Source organism: Dromiciops gliroides, chromosome 3 (assembly GCF_019393635.1).
Source record: "Dromiciops gliroides isolate mDroGli1 chromosome 3, mDroGli1.pri, whole genome shotgun sequence".
NCBI classification, from domain to species: domain Eukaryota; kingdom Metazoa; phylum Chordata; class Mammalia; order Microbiotheria; family Microbiotheriidae; genus Dromiciops; species Dromiciops gliroides.
The window spans coordinates 457,898,607-457,919,301 of record NC_057863.1 but is presented as its reverse complement, the minus strand read 5'-3'; the positions used below and the strand labels follow the sequence as shown (position 1 = coordinate 457,919,301).

Sequence of the window (20,695 nt, the reverse complement as noted above, 5' to 3'; positions counted from 1 at the left end):
TTTGTTTTCCTATTTTTCTCAGTCTTCAGTGAGGTGCTGCTTTTTTTTTTTGAAACTATTCAAATTCAACTGCTGAAATTCTAAGAATTTTAATGAGATAATTGTATATGTTCTAATTAAAATTACAGATCCAGTAGCCGAGGTAAAACTCTTAACCTTTCCAATATTTAGAATCCTCATCTTAAATAAAAAGAAATAATATTTATCCTGCCAATGTGCTCTATACCTTGCAAAGGACACATAAGCTAATGTTATTATTGTCATTTACCATTATTATTAAAAGAACATTTCCATTCAATGAATATTTCAAAGTGCTAAATATGTACCTATTTTAGGAGCCAGGACATAATCTATTAGATCTGCTGTGTCATTGGACAATTTGATAAGCATGTCATCTATACCTTTATTTAAGTTTTATAAGTATGTGGCTTGTGATTTCTATGTCCCTTTCATATGATGTGAAAAGATTTGTTTACCTCTTGGGAATACAAATGAATTGTTGCTGCTTGCTTTAGGATATATTCATGAATATACACATTTATATATAATTAAAGCCTTTTCCTCTTACGCTTAGGATCTCAAGGGAGAAAACCATAAGTATCTTTATAAGGTCTTTGATTCCTAAACTTTGAGAACAACTCATAGATGGCCTCCTACTATTTACCATATAATTTAAGAGGAAGAATTCTCCAAGAGTATTAATGACCAAAACAACTGGCCAGTATTCTATCAGTGTTGTTTCTTGCTTTTTGTTTTTACCACTAATACCAGCCTCCTTCCCTCCCTAATTAAAACTCCACAGATAAATGTACAAATAGTGCAATAGCACCAAACATGATAGACAAAACACTTCATGTTACATACATTAGTTAACCCTGAGTAAACCAAGACACATTCTGATCTCATATTCCCATTCCCCTTCTCAGCCAATTACCACATTCAAAGATGCCAAAGTATAGATTTGGTAGCACAGGTTACAGAATATCTTGCTCTCTGATGACAAGGGAGGAACATCTTTAACATAGATCTGAGAAGGAACTTTACAAAAGAGGGTAAGTCATCTTTGGTGGAGCTACCTCATAGCCATATCCAATCTGGGGAACTGCCAGAGCATCATTCCAATTTGGAGGATTGTAGCATCCCAATATCATCTGCAGAAAGCTGTAAAGAATATTCTCAAACAAATTTCTGGGGTGAGAGATGGGGGTGAGATAAGGATATATTTATTGTGAACTTCAACACCCCAAAAGAGGGCATTTCCATAGTGCAGAACATAAAAAATGACACTATATGAAACTGTGAATTTTCATTTCATAATGCTTGCTTTTCATTAATAAATTCCACATATTCCTTTCAAAACTATCCTGCTTGTTCAAAACTGAAATCATCTTTCCCCTAAAACCCACTCTCTTACTACCTTCCCTATTACTGTAAATGATATCCCAATGAGCCAAGCTCATAATCTAAGCATCATCCTGAATTGCTCACTCTTTCTTCCTGCCCAGATACAATCAGATGCCAAATTCTATTGATTTTTCCTTCATAATATCTCTTGCATGTGCCTCATTCTCTTTCTGCCTGCTCTCCTCACCTCACACCTGGACTATATAATAGCCTACTGGTTGGTCTCCCTACTTCAAGTTTCTCCCCAGTCCAATGCATCTTTCACTCAGCTGTCAAAGGGACCCTGCTAAAATGCAAGCCAGAGCACGTTATACCCTTATTCAACATACTCCAGTGGCTCCTTATGACCGCCAGAAACAAAGCTAAACATCTTTTATTTTATTTGGCATTCAAAGCCTTTTACAACCTGACCCCTTCCCACATTTCGAGTCTTCTTATATTTTACTCCCTTCTATGTACTATGCAATCCAGTGGTACCCTAGGCTGTTTGCCATTATTCAGATAAAACAATCCATCTCCCAACAACATGCTTTTTTTTTAACTAGGTGAGCCCCAAGCCTGGAATTTTTTCCCTCCTTTGTCTCCACTTCCTGGCTTTCTTCGAGATTCGGCTGAAATCCTGCTTTCTTTAAGAAGCCTTTCCCATTCCCCTTAAAGCTGGTACTTTCCCTCAGTGATTATCTCTAATTTATAGCTAGCATTTATCCTGTATATAGCATGTTTGAACATAGTTGTTTGCATGTTGATTAACTGATTAAAATAATGTTTCTTGTAGCATTGGGGCACATAATGAAATCAACTCTGCCAACTCCTTTATTTGCTTTTCTGAGAACATGTGAGCTCTCCTATTTATTAATATAGGTACTCCATTTAGGAACTACTCCTTTAAATTCTGTGTAGCAATTTAGCTGCAAATTCCCATTTCATTTAGGGTGAGGATGTCAATACTGACTTCAATTCTTCCAACTCATTCATCACTGAACAAAAGATCTCACATTGTGAATACCAACAACTAGACTAATTTTTTAGATGCTCTAAAACTATTTGCTTCTTAATCCCCACTGTCCTCCTCTTCTGGTTCTCTACTACCACCCAGATACAGGAAGAAGAGCAGATATGTAGCATTAGGAGTGATTTTTAAAATTTTTTCCTGGTTTAATGGGTTACCATGGACAAAGAAATGATCAATTGCCTTTCAACTGGCTGGTCATGAGTTCCTCCATTTCTTAAGCTGGTCTCAACCAGCAAAAGCATAGTCTGTCTATTATACTATTATACTTGAAACTTTTCCAACTCAGAAGAACCTAATATCTAATTTCAATTCAATTCAATAAGCATTTATTAAGTGCCTACTATGTGCCAAGAACTGTGTTAAGCACTGGGGATTTCATTAAGAAGAGACAGTCCTTGTCCTCAAGGAGCCTAAAATATAATGGGGAAAGTCAACACACAAAAGGAAAACTAAAAAGCAAGAGGAAGAAGCAGCTGAGGGTGTTGGAAGAAAGGAAGGAATACCAAAACCTGAGTCATTCTTCTTGGTGATTGCATTCTCCAAGCACAGCCATTAAAAACCTAGGATCACGATGTCATCGTACTCATCATCTTTGTCACTGTCGCTGCCTCTGGGGCTGTAGTCTTCCTCATCCTCAGACTCGGGCTCGGGGCCCCGTGAGCACGCAGGAGACAGGTGAGGAGGGGGTCTGACCGAAGCATGGCACTACCCAGCAGGGTCTGGCCTCTGTACATTCAGACCTTGGGGTCCGCATCCCCGTCCAAGAGCAGCTTCAGGACCTCTGCAGCCTCTGCCTCCACGGCCCAGAAGTAGGCTCTGGTTTGTTGAGATCAGCCCCTGCTTCTTGGAGCAGCTGAACCATCTCTGTGTCCCTGTGGATCACAGCCACATGGAGGGGAGTGTGGCCCTGGTAGTTGGTGCACTCCAGCTGGTCCAATCTCTCCTCCTCTTCCTCTTCTTCCTCCTCTTCCCCATCAGTTGTCTGGCTCTCAGGTGGCCCCAGAAGGGCTCAGGCACAGGCATGAGCCCCAGCCCAGCAGGCCAGGTGCAGGGGCATGTGTCCCACTCGCTCAGCCACACAGAGCCCAGCCCCTGTGGCCCAGAGCTGTCTCCCCTAGGATGGCTGCTATATGCTGAGCCGTCTGACCCAGGTCATTCTGGAGATCCAGGTATTCGGTGCCAGCTGTGAAATGAAGCAGGAAGTCGAGGAAGGCCTCATGCTGTTGAATCACTACCAAGTGCAAGGCCTTGTCCCTGTCCTCTGTCATGAAGATGATGAATATGATGACATCGTGGTCCATGGAAGCCAAAGCTGAAATTGAGGCACACCTTCCTTCTTCCTAGCCCCTCCTTCAACTGCTGGGTCTCTGGCCAAGTTCTTTGCCACTTTTTTTATTTATTTATTTATTTTAGAAAAACCTTAATTTCAATAAAACTTTGGTTCCCCTGAAAAAACAAAAACAACAACAACAAACAAAAACAAAAACAAAACCGAGGATCACCTCCTATACCACAGGAGGAGGTAAAGCCACAGCAGTGAGCAAGATGGGGCAGTGCTATGGTAGTAAGGGAGAATAACAGGGAGGAGTAAGCCATAACCTCCTCCTTGTTCCTGGGAGTAAAAGGGAGCACAGTGAGTCACAGAGACTATATAGGTCAAGGAAGGGGAGGGAGGAAATTCAGTGGAGGATTGGCTGCTTGACTTTAGAAGTTCATATAATAATCCTTTCTGTAGTCTTTGTTTTGCAAATAAAAAATATTATGTTTTGAAGCCTATAAGTACCTGAGTACTCTTTTTTTTTTTAAAGGAGAAATATGGTCTTTAATCAGGGCAGAGAAACTATAGCTCATGGTATTGCAAAGCTCGGAAGCTAGGAATACTCCCTTAGTACTCTTAAACAAGAGCTGGTGGATACCCTTGAAAAAATCAGATACTGATTTTCCCAAAGCTTAGCTGGGTAGATGCAAAGGGATCAGATAATAGGTTTCTAGTGGGTTGATACTGGATGGGTCAAGAAAGAGACTGACCCAAGTAAGACTTTTGAAGAGGGAACAATAGTAACTAATATGAAAATCATAAATTGTAATTATCTAATCTGCTGACTAATATTAAAACTCATATTTACATTACACTTTATGGTTTACAGATTTCCTCACAAGAGCTCTGAGAGTTAAGTAGTACTTATCTAGCTAGATTCTTATCTCCATTTTACTGGTAAGGAAATCTTTTCTAAGGGAGTGATAGTAATCATCTCAGTAAATCTAAACTCTTTGCTTTTCCCCCCCCCATATTTATATTTTGATAATTTTAAAGCAGAAATCTTTGAAAATCATCTTAGAACTATGTAGAAAGTAAGAAAAATGTAGTTTTATAATCATTTAAGCACAAATGGTATCTTTATACCAAGTTTTCTCAACTATAGAATGGGATAATAATATCACCTACTATGAAGGGTTGTTGTTATGAGGATCAAATGAGAAATTTGTAAATAACTTATCATAGTGCCTGACAAGAGTAAGCACTATATAAATGCTTATTCCCTTACTCCCTTACGCAAATGAACTAAACTGACTGAATTCCACATAACAAGAAATTTTTGAGCACCCGTTGTGTTTCTATGCTAGCACTAGGCAATTGGATTCTATAATGAATAATTAAATTTTGTCAAATAACCAGATTTTTCACCTATTTGGTAGAAGGTATGAGCCTGACTAGACTTATCTACTTTTCAAATAATTTCATTACCATTATGACATTGGTCTTGAATATTTCTAACAATTTTACGGTCAGGAACGACTTATTCCACCTGGGAAATTTGCTCTATTCAACATATGTTACATTAAAGTCCAGGGAACTGTTAAGACAGTTGTTTATTTCCTAGCAGGAAGGCAATGTTAAAGTTTCATCTGTCCTAAATTGCTAAATAAAGAGTCAATGTATTTGGGGTACTTAAGTTATATTTAAAACCAAAGAATAAAACTTCTAAAAAAATCTTCCTCAAAGTAGATGGCATCTCTCACTTTAATAAATGATTATATGGTATTAAAAACTCCCCCCAAATAAGTGATATATAGAACTAGACAAATAGTGACCATCTGACTATGATTACATAATTGATATGTCAGATCAGGAGAAGCAGAGGGATAGAAATGGCAAAAGTTATGTTTCTAAAACAAAAGTCCCATTTGGAAAAAGAAAATACAAAATTCAATGGATATTCCTGAGCAAAGAGAAATGGGGGGGGGGCTTACAGAGATATGTATAATGTAATGAGGACTGTGAAAGACTACAACAAAAGAAATGGAATCCTCAAAAAGCTGCCAAATAGCAGACTAAAATGGATGAAAATGGTGAAGTAACAATGTAAAATAAATGTAGTACATAAAAAGAAACCTCTAAGAAATAGGGCAAAAAGACTAAAGCCAATCAAATGATTACTCAGGAGAAGTTTCTACAATATCTTGTGACAAATGAAAGATAGGCAAGTCATGTTCAGTTGTGTCTGAATCATCATGACCCCAATTTGCGCTTTTCTTGGCAAAGATACTGGAGTGGTTTGCCATTTCCTTATCCAGCTCATTTTATAAATGAGAAAACTGAGGCAAACAAGGTTAAGTAACTGCCCAGGGTCACACAGCTAGTAAGTATCTGAGACCTGCTTTAAAATCAGAAAGATGAATCTTCCTGACTCTAGGCCCGTCACTCTATCCAGTGTGCCACCTAACATATGTTTATAAAAGTAATTTTTATATTATAGTATGAATAAAGCCTTTAACCATTAATGAATTTAATAATAATCATAATAATAATCATAATAATAATAATAATAATAATAATAGTAGTAGTAGTAGTAGTACCAATAGACCTAGTAGTACCAAATAACTGGCTTAAAATTTAAAAGAGGATTTTGGGTACTGGTAAACGGTTGAAACAGTAGTCAGAGATTGAAGGGAGGACAATGTACGAACCACCCCAGTATTTAGTATACAAAGCAAAAGTTTCTATCTTGCAATAAAAATCAATCATAGGTTATGGAGACTGCCCAGTGGGACTACTAGAACCACACAGAAATCCATTATCAATTTAAAAAGAGGATCAAGGTTACATAGAGCGTTTCCCCATCTGCTTGGCTTCCACTTAGAAAGAGAATGGGCAACAGATTTTTGTGAGATAACTGTACAAGAGTTGTGGGAGAGAAGGCAAGGGGGAAGAATTTTAAAGAAAGAGACAAAATAAGGCAGAATAAACTGACCCATGAGGAAACAAAGATAAAGAAGTCAAGGAGGATGGAGCAGTGAAAATACAAGGTCCATAAGCAGGAAGAGTATAAATAATGGTTTAAAGATTCAACTAAAAAAAGACAACAAACTTTTCTTTAATATTTGCAGACTATTGTGTCGGGCAATGGGATTGATGCAAAGTTCAAATGAGACACCCTCAGAGGGCTTGCACTGTAATAGAGAGATAATGTACACACAAATAACTGTAATATACAGTAATGTGTGATAATTATATTAAAGAGGTATAAAATAAAACATTATTAGGTCTGAAAGTTAAGAATCATTCATTGCCAACAGAGGACACCAGGGGGAGGCTTACTGCAATGTATGGAATTTGAAATACTGTTTAGAGGGTGGGTAGGAAATCAATAGGAAAGAGGGGGGAGAAAAGATATTCCAGGCAAAAAGCATGGCATGAACAAAAGCACAGATATGGGAAAAGTGAAGCACATTCTCTGGGGTTGAAGAATTGACCAGATTTGCTAGAGCATGGAATGAGTAGAGGAGGGAAACAAGAAAAGTCTACAAAGGCTAGTTGGGACTAGACCATGGAAACCTTGAATGTCAGAAAAAATCAATGTGAAATTTACTCAGCAAGAAATACAGAACTATTGAAGAGTTTAGACCAAAAGAGTGACATAAGGAAGATTAGTCTGGCAATGGTATTGTGGGGTCAGAGGTAGGGAGGAGACAAAGTAAATAGGTGTTTAATAATAGGTACTTCTAAAAGGGGAATATATTTGAGAAGTGGCAATTATATATAAAAAAATAGAGCAACAAAACCTTTAATTTGGAAAAAAAGAAGAGGAAGATTGAACAAGCTTGTATTGAAAATTAAAGTTTAGAATGATCAGGGGGCTGACTGGGAATGACTATGAAGAACAACATAAAAAAGAACATAATTTTAAAAATTCTGTTCAGTGCAAGAAGGTCAAAGAACAGACAGGACCACTACTCCAAGTTGAAATGAAATGCTGACAATGCATTTACAACAGAAAGAAGGGAGGACTACTCAGCCCATATTTTGTTTCAATATTTCCTTCCAAGAAAAATGATCTTTGGATTGGAAAGTTATACTGAAAATGAATAAAATGCAGTGGAAATCCAAGAAAAAATGAGGTGGCAAAAGACCACCAAGTTCCTGGTCCCAAATGAATTATAAACCAGGCTACTGAAAGAACTGACAGGTAACAACTGAGTGATCTTTGAAAGACTGTGGAAAGAGAAAATGCTCATGGGACTGGAGAGGGACAATATCCCAGTTTTTTATAAAAAAGAATTAGATGCAATCTGCAAATTACAAGCCTATGATACTGACTTTGATACTTGGTAAAATTCTGGGACATATTAAAAACATAGTTTGTGAGCATTTAGAAGCAGAAATGGTAAACCCTGTACCACCTTGCTGACCTAGATAGTACATATTATATATAATAAATGTTATCTGCAAATATATTAGGGAACCTAAATGGTATAGTGCACAGAGTTCCGGGCCTGAAGATAGGAAGACTTATTTTCCTGAATTTAAATCTGATCTCGGATACTTCCTAGCTGTGTAACCCTGGGCAAGTCACTTCACCCTGTTTGCCTCATTTTCTTCATCTGTAAAATGAGCTGGAGAAGGAAATGCAAACCACTTTAGTATCTTTGCCAAACGGGTGATCCAATATAACCCAAATGGGTAACAAAGAGTTGACATGACTGAAAACAATTGAACAACAACTAAAAAAATTACATATTTCAAGCATAAATGAAAATATAATTTATCTACCTCCCTTTTCATTTAATTATGCTTTAATGTTTTATTCTGCCAGTCAATTGATTTTTATGTGTAGATATATCTATTTGCATGTCTGTCTTAGACTGAAGGGCAGGGGTTCAGGTGTCTATGGTACAGTTTTGTAGAGAACAGGCCCTCTATACAAGCTATTCTGCTGAAGCTGATGACCTTGTAAGTATGAGGTAAAGTAGACAGACCCCAAGTGGAAGTAATTCAAAGCACTTAAGAGGAGCCGGACAGCAGGTTTTCGGAGATAAAAAAAAATCCTAATATCTCCTGCCTAATGGCACGTGACTAAGGTGAGTAGTATCTTCCTTCTTCTTGCATCATTACTTATTAATTGATAAGTACAATACTCTATTTGGATAGTGCTGACACAGCATATTCTTTCATTCTGATCGACATAATCATTTACCTTTGTTTCATAACAGAAGATATCACATATTACTACCACATAATTAAAAAGCCATTTATTTTGGTAAAACTACAATACGCAAGTACTGAATAACAAAGTTAACTTGTAGACAGTTAGTCCCTTATCTACTCAATGCCTTATATCTATAACCATGTCTTGTAATTGTAATTTACCTTGTCTTTGATTTGTCAGCTCTGGCATCTAAAAGCTGATTTTTTGTTTGATCCTGATTACATTTGCGACTTCCTCCTCCTGGAGCCATAGCTTTTGTTTGTCCAGTGGAACTTGACGCTGTAGCGGCTAATACAGATGTACTGATGCCCAGATACAGGTGATGGACTGTTGCCATGTACTGACCCATTTACACCTTGAAAAGAAAAAAAATGTATCTCAAAAAAACTATCATAGAAATATTTTCCTTTTGAAAAGAAGTTAGGCTAGGAGGCCTTTCACTATTTACATGGAATAAGGTTTTTCAAAAACCATTTTAAGCCCTAAGAAAACCTCCATACAAAACTGACAATAATTTCTGAAATAGCAACAAGTAATAGACAAATATAATCTTTTGAGATGCTACTGCTAATAGAAGTGATTACCCCCCCCCAAAAAAAACCCCCAATAAAATAAAAGAAAGTGATTAGAGCTGAGAGGCTTAGTAAACCCAAATCAAGGTTTGAAAATGGTTGATGGGAGGCTGAGTTTCTGCTGAAGAACACATAGCTTCCCTTTTTTAACCCAGCCCTGTGGTTTCATTGAGAAAACTCCCTCTACCAAGTATACCCACTCTGCGATTTATAATCTTAGGAGAGTTGCCTAGTTGCATTGAGAAAGAAATGACTTGCTCAAGGTCACAAAGTCAGTATGTGTCAGAGTCGGAACTTAGACTCAGTTTTTCCTGATGTTAGTTCTCCATCATGCTGTCACACTGTCTGTTCACGACTTGACTTAACACAAAAAAGAAACATTTATATGGATGAAGATAATAATTTGTGGCATACAAAGAGCATTTTTATAATGATATTAAAAAGAATTCTTCCTTGAATTTGTTGAGTATTGTGCATTGCTACTCTTGCCAACTCCCAGGTCTAACTCTTTGAGTGAATCGTAATTACAACAGGACTGAAAAGGACAATGATTATGTAATACCACAGCATAGTGAAACCATATTCAATTATGCTGTCCACCCAAGACTTTTTGTTTTCTTTTTAGTGAACATTATTGAATACTTAATCATAAAATGCATCACTTTTACTCATCAAACTAAAGAAATTAAACCTCAACTAAATTTGTGCACAACATTTCTAGACAATAACAAAACATACCTTTAGAACCAAATATCATACTGTGAGATTAAATTCAAATACAAAGTAAATTCCGGAGATATTAGTATGTATGCCAGGACACAACCTATACATAACAATGCTTGAGAATATAACTCGTAAACATCATTGAAAATACCTCTCACCGGAAAGGGTTTGCCATATTCTTAGAACATTTTTGTATCATTACCTTTTTCTAGACCACCTCGATTATTTTTTCCTGTACTCCTTGAATGGAATGAAGATGAATCATGATTCTGAGCTGAAGAAGCAAACAGTGGTGGAATCCCCAGGAGTGGTGAAAAAAAGGTTGGCCCTGATCGAGCATGTACATCGGCTGTTCTCCACCATTCTGCACCTTGGATAAACAAACATGTGTATTATCTCTGCAATTAAAGTCAGGCCAGAACAACATCTAAAAAAAGAAAATTATCGTATCGAGCCTTGCCTCTTTTTGTTCTGACAAAATTACTGACTGGAAAAAAACAACGAATGGAACATAACACACACTGGGGATCACACAAATTATGAACTTGTGCTTCTGATTTTACTCTTCTCAACTCAGACAACATCATAGCAAGGCCTTCACTAAAATGTATATCAGCAACTTCTCACAGAATGGGAATTCAAGGAGAAACGTTTGGGGTTTTAAAAACAACATAGAATATCTGAAATACATAGTAATTTTTCTATTCTCCAATGACTTTTCCAAAAAATAAAAATAAAAGATCAAAATGTTTGGTACTATATTTGCCTCTTTTTTTTACTCCAAAATTTATGGTGAGATTCACATCAAACACAAAGAAATCCTCCAAGTTATGCAGAATGTGAACCTGAACCATTTTAAGTAGAAATGACATTCATAGAAATGTTCGTTATGTGTCTTGAAATAATTTTAGAACTGAAAACATATCATAACAATTTAATATATACACATTATGTACATGTATGTACATGTATACACCCATACCACCCACCCATATAGCCCAAAGAAGGCTTTTAATGTAATTGTAAAAGAATGGCACTGTTCAAGGAAATTTTCTTAAATTATATAACTTTAATAACACCTTAAAATGTCTCTCCTTAAAAGCTATTAAGAAAAGTCTGAATTTTCTCCTACAACTCCTAACCAATATTAGAAAACAATTACTATCTGTCAAACGAAAATGTTGAAATCAATACTCAACAGCTAGAATTTAACTCTTTAAATAGTTTCTCAAATTATCTGCCAAATCTTTGGAGAAAAGACAAGTTTTTTAAAATTATATTTTCAGAATGGTGACTAAAGTGGTTTCATAGCTCAAGACTCTTTGGACAAAAAAGAGAAACACTATTAATGAGGAAGAAAAACTGGAGTTTTCCAAAAAAAAGATCAATATATGCAGAAAACTCACTGAACAACAAGATTTTTTTAATGACGTATACAGAAGATGGAAGAGCAGGTAACAGAATTATGTACAGAAGCATGGCAGGGTCATGTAAGAACAGTGCCAGAATGCTAAAAGCACAGAATGAGCTGAACCTGGCAAGGAAAATTAATACTAAAAAAGAAGGTTGTTTTTAAAGTCATTATGAGAAAAAGAAGAGTATCAAAGAAGGGGTGGGATTGCTGCTCTCAGTATGTAGGAGGATAATAATTGATGACAGTTAAGTTGCTCAACTCTTGTTTTATTTCTGTTTTCTCTGCCAAGAAGAATATTCTTTGAAAGATACAACAAAAATGGCTGTTAAGGATCAACTACCCAGAAAGAAAAGAGACACTAGCTGAGCTTGAAGAATTCAAATCCTGGGGCCCAGGTGAATTACATCCTTGCCCACTGATTGAACTGGTGAATGCTAAGCCACTGTCAGTGATATTTGAAAGACGATGGAGAACAGAAGTGCCATAGGTTTGCAGAAGGGTAAGTGTTGCCTTGATTTTTAAAACAAGGGAAGAAGATGGAATCTGTTAATTACAGGCCAGTGATCCTGACTTCAATTCCTGTAAAAAGTTCTAAAATGTATTATTAATCAAAATATTATTGAACTCCTAAAGCACTTGTGATCACAAAGTACCAGCATGATGAATAGGTCATGTCACAGTATCTTTTTTTTTTTTTTTGCAGGGCAATGAGGGTTAAGTGACTTGCCCAGGGTCACACATCTAGTTAAGTATCAAGTGTCTGAGGCCGGATTTGAACTCAGGTACTCCTGAATCCAGGGCCAGTGCTTTATCCACTACGTCACCTAGTTGCCCCTGTGCCACAGTATCTTAAGTTCCTTTTTTGACACATGTTGCTAACTTGTGCACATTACTACCTTTTTGTTTTGTACAGGGTTACTAAACTAGTAGATTAGAAGAATATTGTAGACACTGAATATCCAAGGAACCAAGATGGCGGAGGAAAGGCAGTGACTTCCCTGAGTTCTCCCCAAGACTCCTCCAGATACTGAATATCTATCTAGATTTTAGCAAAGCTATCTCAGGCTATTCTTGTTGAAAAAAAACGTGGCCTACCCAACTATACAATTAGATGAATTCAGAACTCACCGGAATCAAAAATTAGTCATGAATGGTTTGAAATCAAGTTGGAAGGATGCTCTGTGGATTGGTTCTTACCTCTAGGCTGTTTAGTATTTTCTGTTATCAATGATTGAATAAAGGGACAATGGCATTCTTATCAAATTTTCAGGTGACACAAAGATGGAGGGAAAATTAATACAGTGGGTAACAGTATCCAAAAAGATCTTGATAGACTAGAACATCAGGGCTGAATCTAACAAGATGAAATTTAATAGGGATAATTGTAAAGTCTAGCATTTGGATTAAGACAAATTACATCACAAGCACAAGACAATTAGGTATGGCTAGATAGTAGTAGTCTGACTAAGATTTGAGCTTTAAATGAATTGTATACCCACTGAGACTATGGTGCTATCTATAGAACAGTGAAAAAAAGTTCATATGATCACGGATGGAGATAAATGAGCCCTCCCTTACAGGGGTCAGGAATTGGTAGTCCCACAGTATTCACCCCTGTTCAGACCCCTTCTAAAATTTTAGGTTCAGTCCCGGATACCAAAGTTTAGTAAGAATATTGATGTATAAAAGAAAATTGAAACAAGGGCAACCAAAATGGCATTTATCCATATGCAGGTTGGCAAAAGGAATGGAGTTTGTTTAACCCAAAAAAGACATTATGAAGAATAGGATAGAATTCTTAAGTATTCCAAAGACCATCATGTGAAAGAGGGATACAAACCTATTTTGTTCATCCATAGAAGGCAGACATGGCAGTAATGAGTAGAAGTACAAATATATAAATCTAGGATTGACAGAAGGAAAAGCTTTCTAATGATGAGAGCTATCCAAAAATAAAACTGGGATGTCTCAGTGAGTCCTCCTCTTATGAAAGGTCTTTCAGGCAGAGACTACATAACTATTTGTCAGGCATGTCAGAATGGGGATTGTTTTTCAAGTATTAGAATAAATGGCCCTTCCAAATCCAAAATTCTATTTTTTCTGTGATAAAATGGTTTGAAAATAATAGCAAAGAAATCAGCTAAACCTCTGTCCAAAATCTCCTTGATGAAAAATATTCTCCTTATTTGGATAATCTATTACACCATCAAAAGGCTGGTTTGTTGCATAATACTGCAAGCAAACTAGTGATCTCTCTACTGTTAGTAAACTATAGAAATTGTTGAAGGATAAAATAATGTTAAAAACATATTGATGAGATATGATATATGTTCTAACAGGGTTTTTTTTTCTTGTCTAAAATTCTAGGCATAGAATATCCTTATGAAAGAACATATAAAAAGAAACCAAAGATTACCTGTTTTTTTAATGTAAGAATCAGAAAACTTATAAGACAAGTAAATTATTAACTACAATTGCCACTCTGAAAGGACTTTTTTATGAGCCCGAATGGAGTATAACTTTTCCTCCACATACATCATAGGAAAACTCCCCTCTTTAATGATGCTATATAAAATCAGCAACATATAGACATGGAAGCAGAACCGAAAATCTCTTTTTAAGGCATAACCCTGTCTAACTGAACTAACTGTTCAGAAATAAAGGGGAAATGTGTGTTAGGTAAGCTATATTCAAATTGATATCTGCAATGACTAGAGTTACTCTTTATTTTGATAATTAAATGCATCTATGACTTCATCAGTACAAATATTATTTCCACTAATGAAAATTTCAAGCCCTGAACACATTTGCATTCTTTGTGATTCTTTTTTCCATAAACCCTCCATAGAGGTTTTATATAAAGACTCGAGACTTTCTTTTAGTTATCTTCATATCCCCAGGGGTTAGCAAAATAGGAAAATAAGGTGATGATTTTAGACCTGGAAACATCCTTTAAAGGGCATCTAATCCAACCCCTCACAGTATAAATGGAAAAAATTGAGGCCTAGAGACATTAAATAATTTGTCCATGGTCAACTGGTAGCAATTCCAGAGGTAGAATTTGAATCCATGTTTTCTAAACTCCAAATGCAGTGAGGAGCACTTGTGCTATTTCTATGTAGTCTGTTATTTTCACTACATGACTGGTATCTCTTCAGTCTTTTATGTCAGCTCATGTGTACATGTCTTTGATTGCAACATTCATACGGACTAGTTATGCCCACCATACATCCTTACACTGTTTCTTTGGTTAATTATAATTTTGATTCTTCTCAGGTTGTGGTGTCCGATGATTTGTAATCATATTACAATAATAGTGTTGCTAGTGCTATATTGGTGTTAAATAAACAGGCTTTTGTAGTAATATGCAGTTTGGGATCAGTAGAAATATGACACAATTTCCCAAATGTGATTCATTCAGATCTCCTCTTCCTATTCAATTGTGAGCTCAGTTCATTATTCATCTGCAGTGCCTGCCTATGTATAGATAGGTGAATAGGTAAACAGACAAATCTGACTCACTTCCCATCTCATTTCTTGATGCAGTCTTGGCAATATGCATTTTGAATGTACTTTCCACTTCTATTGTAGATGATTAAATATCTTGCATTGCTGTGTATTTCAGTGAGGTAGCTTTGTAGTTTTCTGGAGTCCAAAGCAACCAATACAATGTTATCTGAGAATTGAAGCACTTGGAGAAGCTCATGGTCAATAAGTAATCTTTTTTTGTTTAGATTCAACAGAGAACATCTGTGACACAGGTGAACCATTTAGGCGAGCATATGTCAGTTTCACATCTCAATTAAATATCAGTATTCAAGGGTTCACTGAACAGTTATCTTTTAGTTTTATTTGTCAAGGGAACTTGTATAATTTTAACATATGTATAGGATACACCTTGTCTTAGGAGAACTTGCAGGGCTGCATTTTGTTCTACTGAGTTAAATAAATGTTTTTCCAACAATAAAAATTCACATCGATTTAATTTTCTTTATATTTCTGAGATATGGTCTTCAGAAGAAAATATTGTTTTTTTCTCATGTTTTCAACACATATGCCTCTGATGTGTATATAGAATGGTTTCATAAAATGTAGCAAGATGAGAAATTAGACACATGGGTGCAAATTGTTTTTAAATCTACATAATTTTTTGTTTGTTTATAAACTAGAAATTGAACATTAGAAATACTTTTTAGAAATACCAATTTCTGACCAGGTGTTTTGAATCTAATTTTAAAGTAGCTGCTGCTGGTTTTTCAGTTTTGTTTTTGTTTTGTTTATTTTCAATAAAAGCATTATCTATCATTTTCTCTAATGGCACTTTCCTATCATCTGAAATATTCTCAATAATGATCCCTGTGTATCTTTAATACCACACTACCTCTAGTTCAGGTTCCTTTTCTATTTGGCAAAGTTTCTTTGCTCCTTTTGACTTAATTTTCTTAAGTGGCACTTCCTTACCAAGTACAAAGGTGGTAGAGGCCAAATAGAAACTGTGGTTGTCCATGAAAAGAAGTTGCTAAAAAGAATGAAAACTTGTGGATCTTTCCCATTTTGTGTCTCTGTATGATCTTCTTCCTGGTCTCATTTATAAATTCTTAAGATGTTCTGGCCTAGCTGGATCTCATAATAATTTCTCTTCAAGCTCATTTTCTCAACTGCTTTTGGCTGTTTTGTGAGATTATATTGCTTGTAGTTTTCTGACATCCTTCTTTAAAATGTTTTGTAAATGATATTGTATTCTAAATCCAGAGTTATTCTAGGCTTCTGCGTCTCCTGGCTCAGCCAGATTAAGTATTTCCTGGATGAGGTCTTTTGAAATGGATGTAGCAACTGTATTTCATCAGTTAACTTTCCCTATGAAACAGCATTGAATTAAATATTTTTACTTCTGTCCTTTTCTTATTTCTTGGAGGAAAGAGTTTGTTTTTAATAAATTATATTGGACTATGAATTATGTATTGAAAATTAGGCTCAAAACAGCTGATGAGGAAGAATTAACTACATAAATCATTTAGTGAAGCATTTAAATAAAAAACATTTAAAAAGAGACTCTTGAAACACACACACAAAATCATCACCACTACTATGACTCTGGTGCTGAATTTGGAATTTCTAGTAGGACTCAAGTAATTTAAATACAAGAAAAGCCAAAGGAATTGTAACAAAGAAAACTTGGCATGTCAAAATGTTGATGTTGCATTATGCCAAGAAGAGATAAGTAAAAGCAAAGAAAGATATACATTCAATGTTTTGGTTTAAGCTGATACCACCTGATAGTGAAAATTTGTTTTACCTGATAACAAAGTACTTAAGACCTAACACATACTAGCATTTGACTTAAAAAAAATTATATAGATCCCTGGAAAATTTCCCCGATTATATATTGTGTGAAATATATTCAAAATCAACAATTGTGTTGACATTTTTTACATTGAACTTGAGAAGCAAAGGAACTTTTAATCTATTACAAAGTAGTTTACTAATAAAATAATAACTGCATATAATAAATACTTCCAAGAATAAAACTGCTAATAGATTTGAAACTATATTCATTGGTAGGATCAGTATAATTTCACTGATAACTCTGGTAGTAAAAACCTATCAGATTCAGATAAAAGTAATGTCAGAGTATCCACTGTATATCCATTTAAACCATGAAGTGGAGCTTCTGAAACACTAAATCTGGAGAATAGAATGAAACCTAAGACCCAAAGAAATTAAATAAATGGTTAATTAATCAAATAATTCCTAATTATCTGAAGCTTGTGGTTCTTTCTCCCAAAAACCACTGTGGGTTATATCACCCCCCAAAAAACCCAAACAAACAAAATCACTAAAATGGAGCACAATGGTAGAAAAAAGTCTACTTGAAAATGAACTGTTTCCACTTAAAATTCCTAAAAATTTCTTGTTCGTATCTTGACATTGCCATTACCTGTTAAAGTTTTTCAAAAGTGGAATATTTTGCCTGACTTCTTGCATCAGAGCCCAGTTTTATTTATTTTAAATCACTACAACAAATCCCTAACTTGACCGTCTAAAAAATGATACACTAGTTGGTAAAGAAGTGTTCTGGAAAGTTATTTAAATTATATTCAAGAAATAGTGTACTAGAATCATAGGTCAAGGAGAATACAGTGGATACAGTAAACATAATTTTACTACAAAGGCTGTAATTGTTTTTTGTTTTGTTTTTGGTGAGGCAATTAGGGTTAAGTGACTTGCCCAGGGTCACACAGTTAGTAAGTGTTAAGTGTCCGAGGCCGAATCTGAACTCAGGTCCTCCTGAATCCAGGGCCAGTGCTCTATCCACTGCACCACCCAGCTACCCCTCAAAGGCTGTAATTTTAATAGTACAGAGAGAATACTAAGGTTTGGAATGTTGATAGCATGCCCAAAAGGAAAACTTGGCAATTGGTTAGTCAAATGACAAATTTAAGATTCCAAGTACTTTTTACTACTACTATTGCCACTATCTATCTATCTTGAATTTCTTTTGGGAAAGAGTCTTATAAGACAAATGCAGTTTTATTAACAAATCTTAGTTTTTACTAATTCTAATTTTCTAAAGTGTTTTTTTTTTGGTTTACAATTTCATATTCTAAAATATAGTTTTCTGGAGTGAAACAATCCAATTTATCAAAGAAAAGAATGAAAAATACAATTTTCAACCCTCTGTCCTTCATGTCTGTTTTTAGAGGCACTTCTTTCCTAAGATTAAAACAGTTGACAGTTTATAAATCATTCACGTGGGAAGAAACAAATGTTAATGGAGAAACAAGAATAAAAATACAGACAGTTCTGTGCACACAAAATCCAACTCAGACCTAGTGAAATTTTGATTAAATCATAGGATCATAGATACAGAATGGGAAAGAAACTCATCTAGTCTAACTTCATTTGGCAAATGAGGAAACTAAAGTGCAGGGAGGTTTTGTAGTCATTAGAACAATGTGTTTTGGGTTTGAAAGGATAAAAAAGAAAAGTAACAGTAAATTACAAGAAATAACAGGTCTCCAAACTGTGATAATAATGCATTCCTGCAATGAAATTTTGTTAAGCATTTTGGAATAGTACAGATGCAAGCAAAACAGGTGAAGAGAGGTATAGATTCAATCAAGCCAATCTCAGAAAAATCTAGTCAGAGTTAGAGACTTTTAGAGCTAGAATAGACCCAAGAGGCAAATAATCTTCTTTCCTAAGCATAAGAGAAATAAGTGCCCCAAAGAGAAAAATATATTCATTATGAGAATTGGGCTTTGGCTTCCAGATAAAGCATTTAGAAACATCCATATATTTAAATGGAATATTTTTAAATGAAAAAAAAAAGAGCACACAACCTATGTCAGTTTGACTTATTCCCAGTCTTTTAGTACAATTGTGTATTTCTCTAGTTTTAACCACTTCAGAAGCCACCAAAGGGGCCTGTTACCTGCTTCTGAACATTATAGACAGGAATCAGGCATATTCTACATACTGGTTACTGCTAGAAGAAAGACTTTTTTTTCCCCCTAGCACACCAAGTGTTAGTCTTTTCTTTCTTTTGTCTTCTTGATAAAAATAATTATTAATCAAATGCCTACTAGGACTAGGACATTTCAATTGTTCCTTCTTTAGTTGAATACTCTTTGTAACAGATGTTTACCTGGAAAAGGTGCTAGTTGGGGATGTGCTGCTAAGGCTGTAGGGGTACCAAGTGTCCCCAAACCACCAAATTCTGAATGCCCTGAGCTGGCTGTATGTAGACCAAAGACTGGGTGGCTGACCATTGGGAAGGCACTCGACACTGTGGACAGGTTAAACGGTTGATCCCCAGCTGCTCTGAATAAATGTCCTGAGGGGGAAAAAAAAACACTTAAAATTGTGCTATCAAAACAGATGTTGTTTATGTGATTTCAACCCTCATGTTTGGATAAATGTTATGGTTTTACTGTTTTCAAAATATAGTTCACATTTTTCTATTGCATTTCAGTTATTAAAAGACTAGAGAAAACAAAGTGTTTCAAAACACATGAAATACTATCCTAAAAAGAATAAAAATGGATAATTTTCCTCTTTTTTGGTGTTTTGAGACCTGAGAAGATGTTTAGTTTTGGGGAAATAGATTTTGCTAATGAAATTTAATTGGCTGAATAATTTCAAAACCTGTTTTCTTATAATAATTTTATTCCAGAGTATTAATACAGTATTTTGTCATAAAGAAAAAAAATCATTATGGTCATGCTCTCAAAGGAATATAGGCTTAGAGTGGAATATGTTGAGCCAGGCTTGAAAATTGGTGACACAGGTCATCAATTCATAATCCATGAATCCACAAAGAGTCCCTTCTCATCAATAGTTTAAGGGATCTAAGAGAATCTCAGGTTCACCACAAGGCATTTCTCAGCAGTAGAGAAAGACTGAGTGTAGAGAAGTGAGACAAGACTAACTTCCATTTTTAGAATATGAAATGTACAACTTGCTTCTGATATATTGAGGAAAAGGGCAAAAAGTTCCTAACAACTCTAGGGGTTATGAAGAACTCTTCAAAGAAACAAGTGTTCGTGATTGACACTAGAATTAGGAAACAATATTTTAGCACCTGGTTATCATGTTCCATGGACTACCAAAACTCTTATAATCCTCTCATAGTTTTAAGGATCATAGGATCAAAGATCCATACCTTGAAGGGCCCACAGCGGTCCAATGGTTCAATCCTTGTATTTTAGAAAGGAGAAAACTGAGGTAAACCAAGGTTAAGCAATTTCCCCAAGGCAACAGGAAATAAGCATAAGAGGGGGAATTAGAACCTGGTTCCTCTAAAGTAAGAATTAACTGTTTTTCTACTGTACTAGGCTGAGTCAAATTAAATCAGTAAAAACTAATCATGTGCTTTAAGTACAAGGAATTAATTACACAGCTATAAAGGATATGTCACCATTAAAATTTTAAGTGAGATGGCTGTTGCTCCACCTTAGCCTTAGGAGCCATAAATGGTAGTGAGAAACAGTATCAGAACCTCTCTCAATCATTCTGCCATGCAATCACATGGCCAAACTCCTGAAGGGAGGCACATGTGATTGTAAATTGGAAAGTTCTA

General features: G+C 35.5%; 1 protein-coding gene across 1 annotated transcript in view; it reads right to left on the bottom strand.

Annotated features, from left to right (window-relative positions):
- The window catches only part of BAZ2B (bromodomain adjacent to zinc finger domain 2B), a 358,773-nt gene that overhangs the window by 128,132 nt on the left and 209,946 nt on the right, over positions 1-20,695 (bottom strand). The window contains 6 exon segments of the mRNA XM_043993621.1: positions 2,987-3,104; positions 3,196-3,402; positions 9,066-9,217; positions 9,219-9,259; positions 10,402-10,569; positions 19,262-19,450. Coding sequence (XP_043849556.1) covers positions 2,987-3,104; positions 3,196-3,402; positions 9,066-9,217; positions 9,219-9,259; positions 10,402-10,569; positions 19,262-19,450 — 875 coding nt within the window.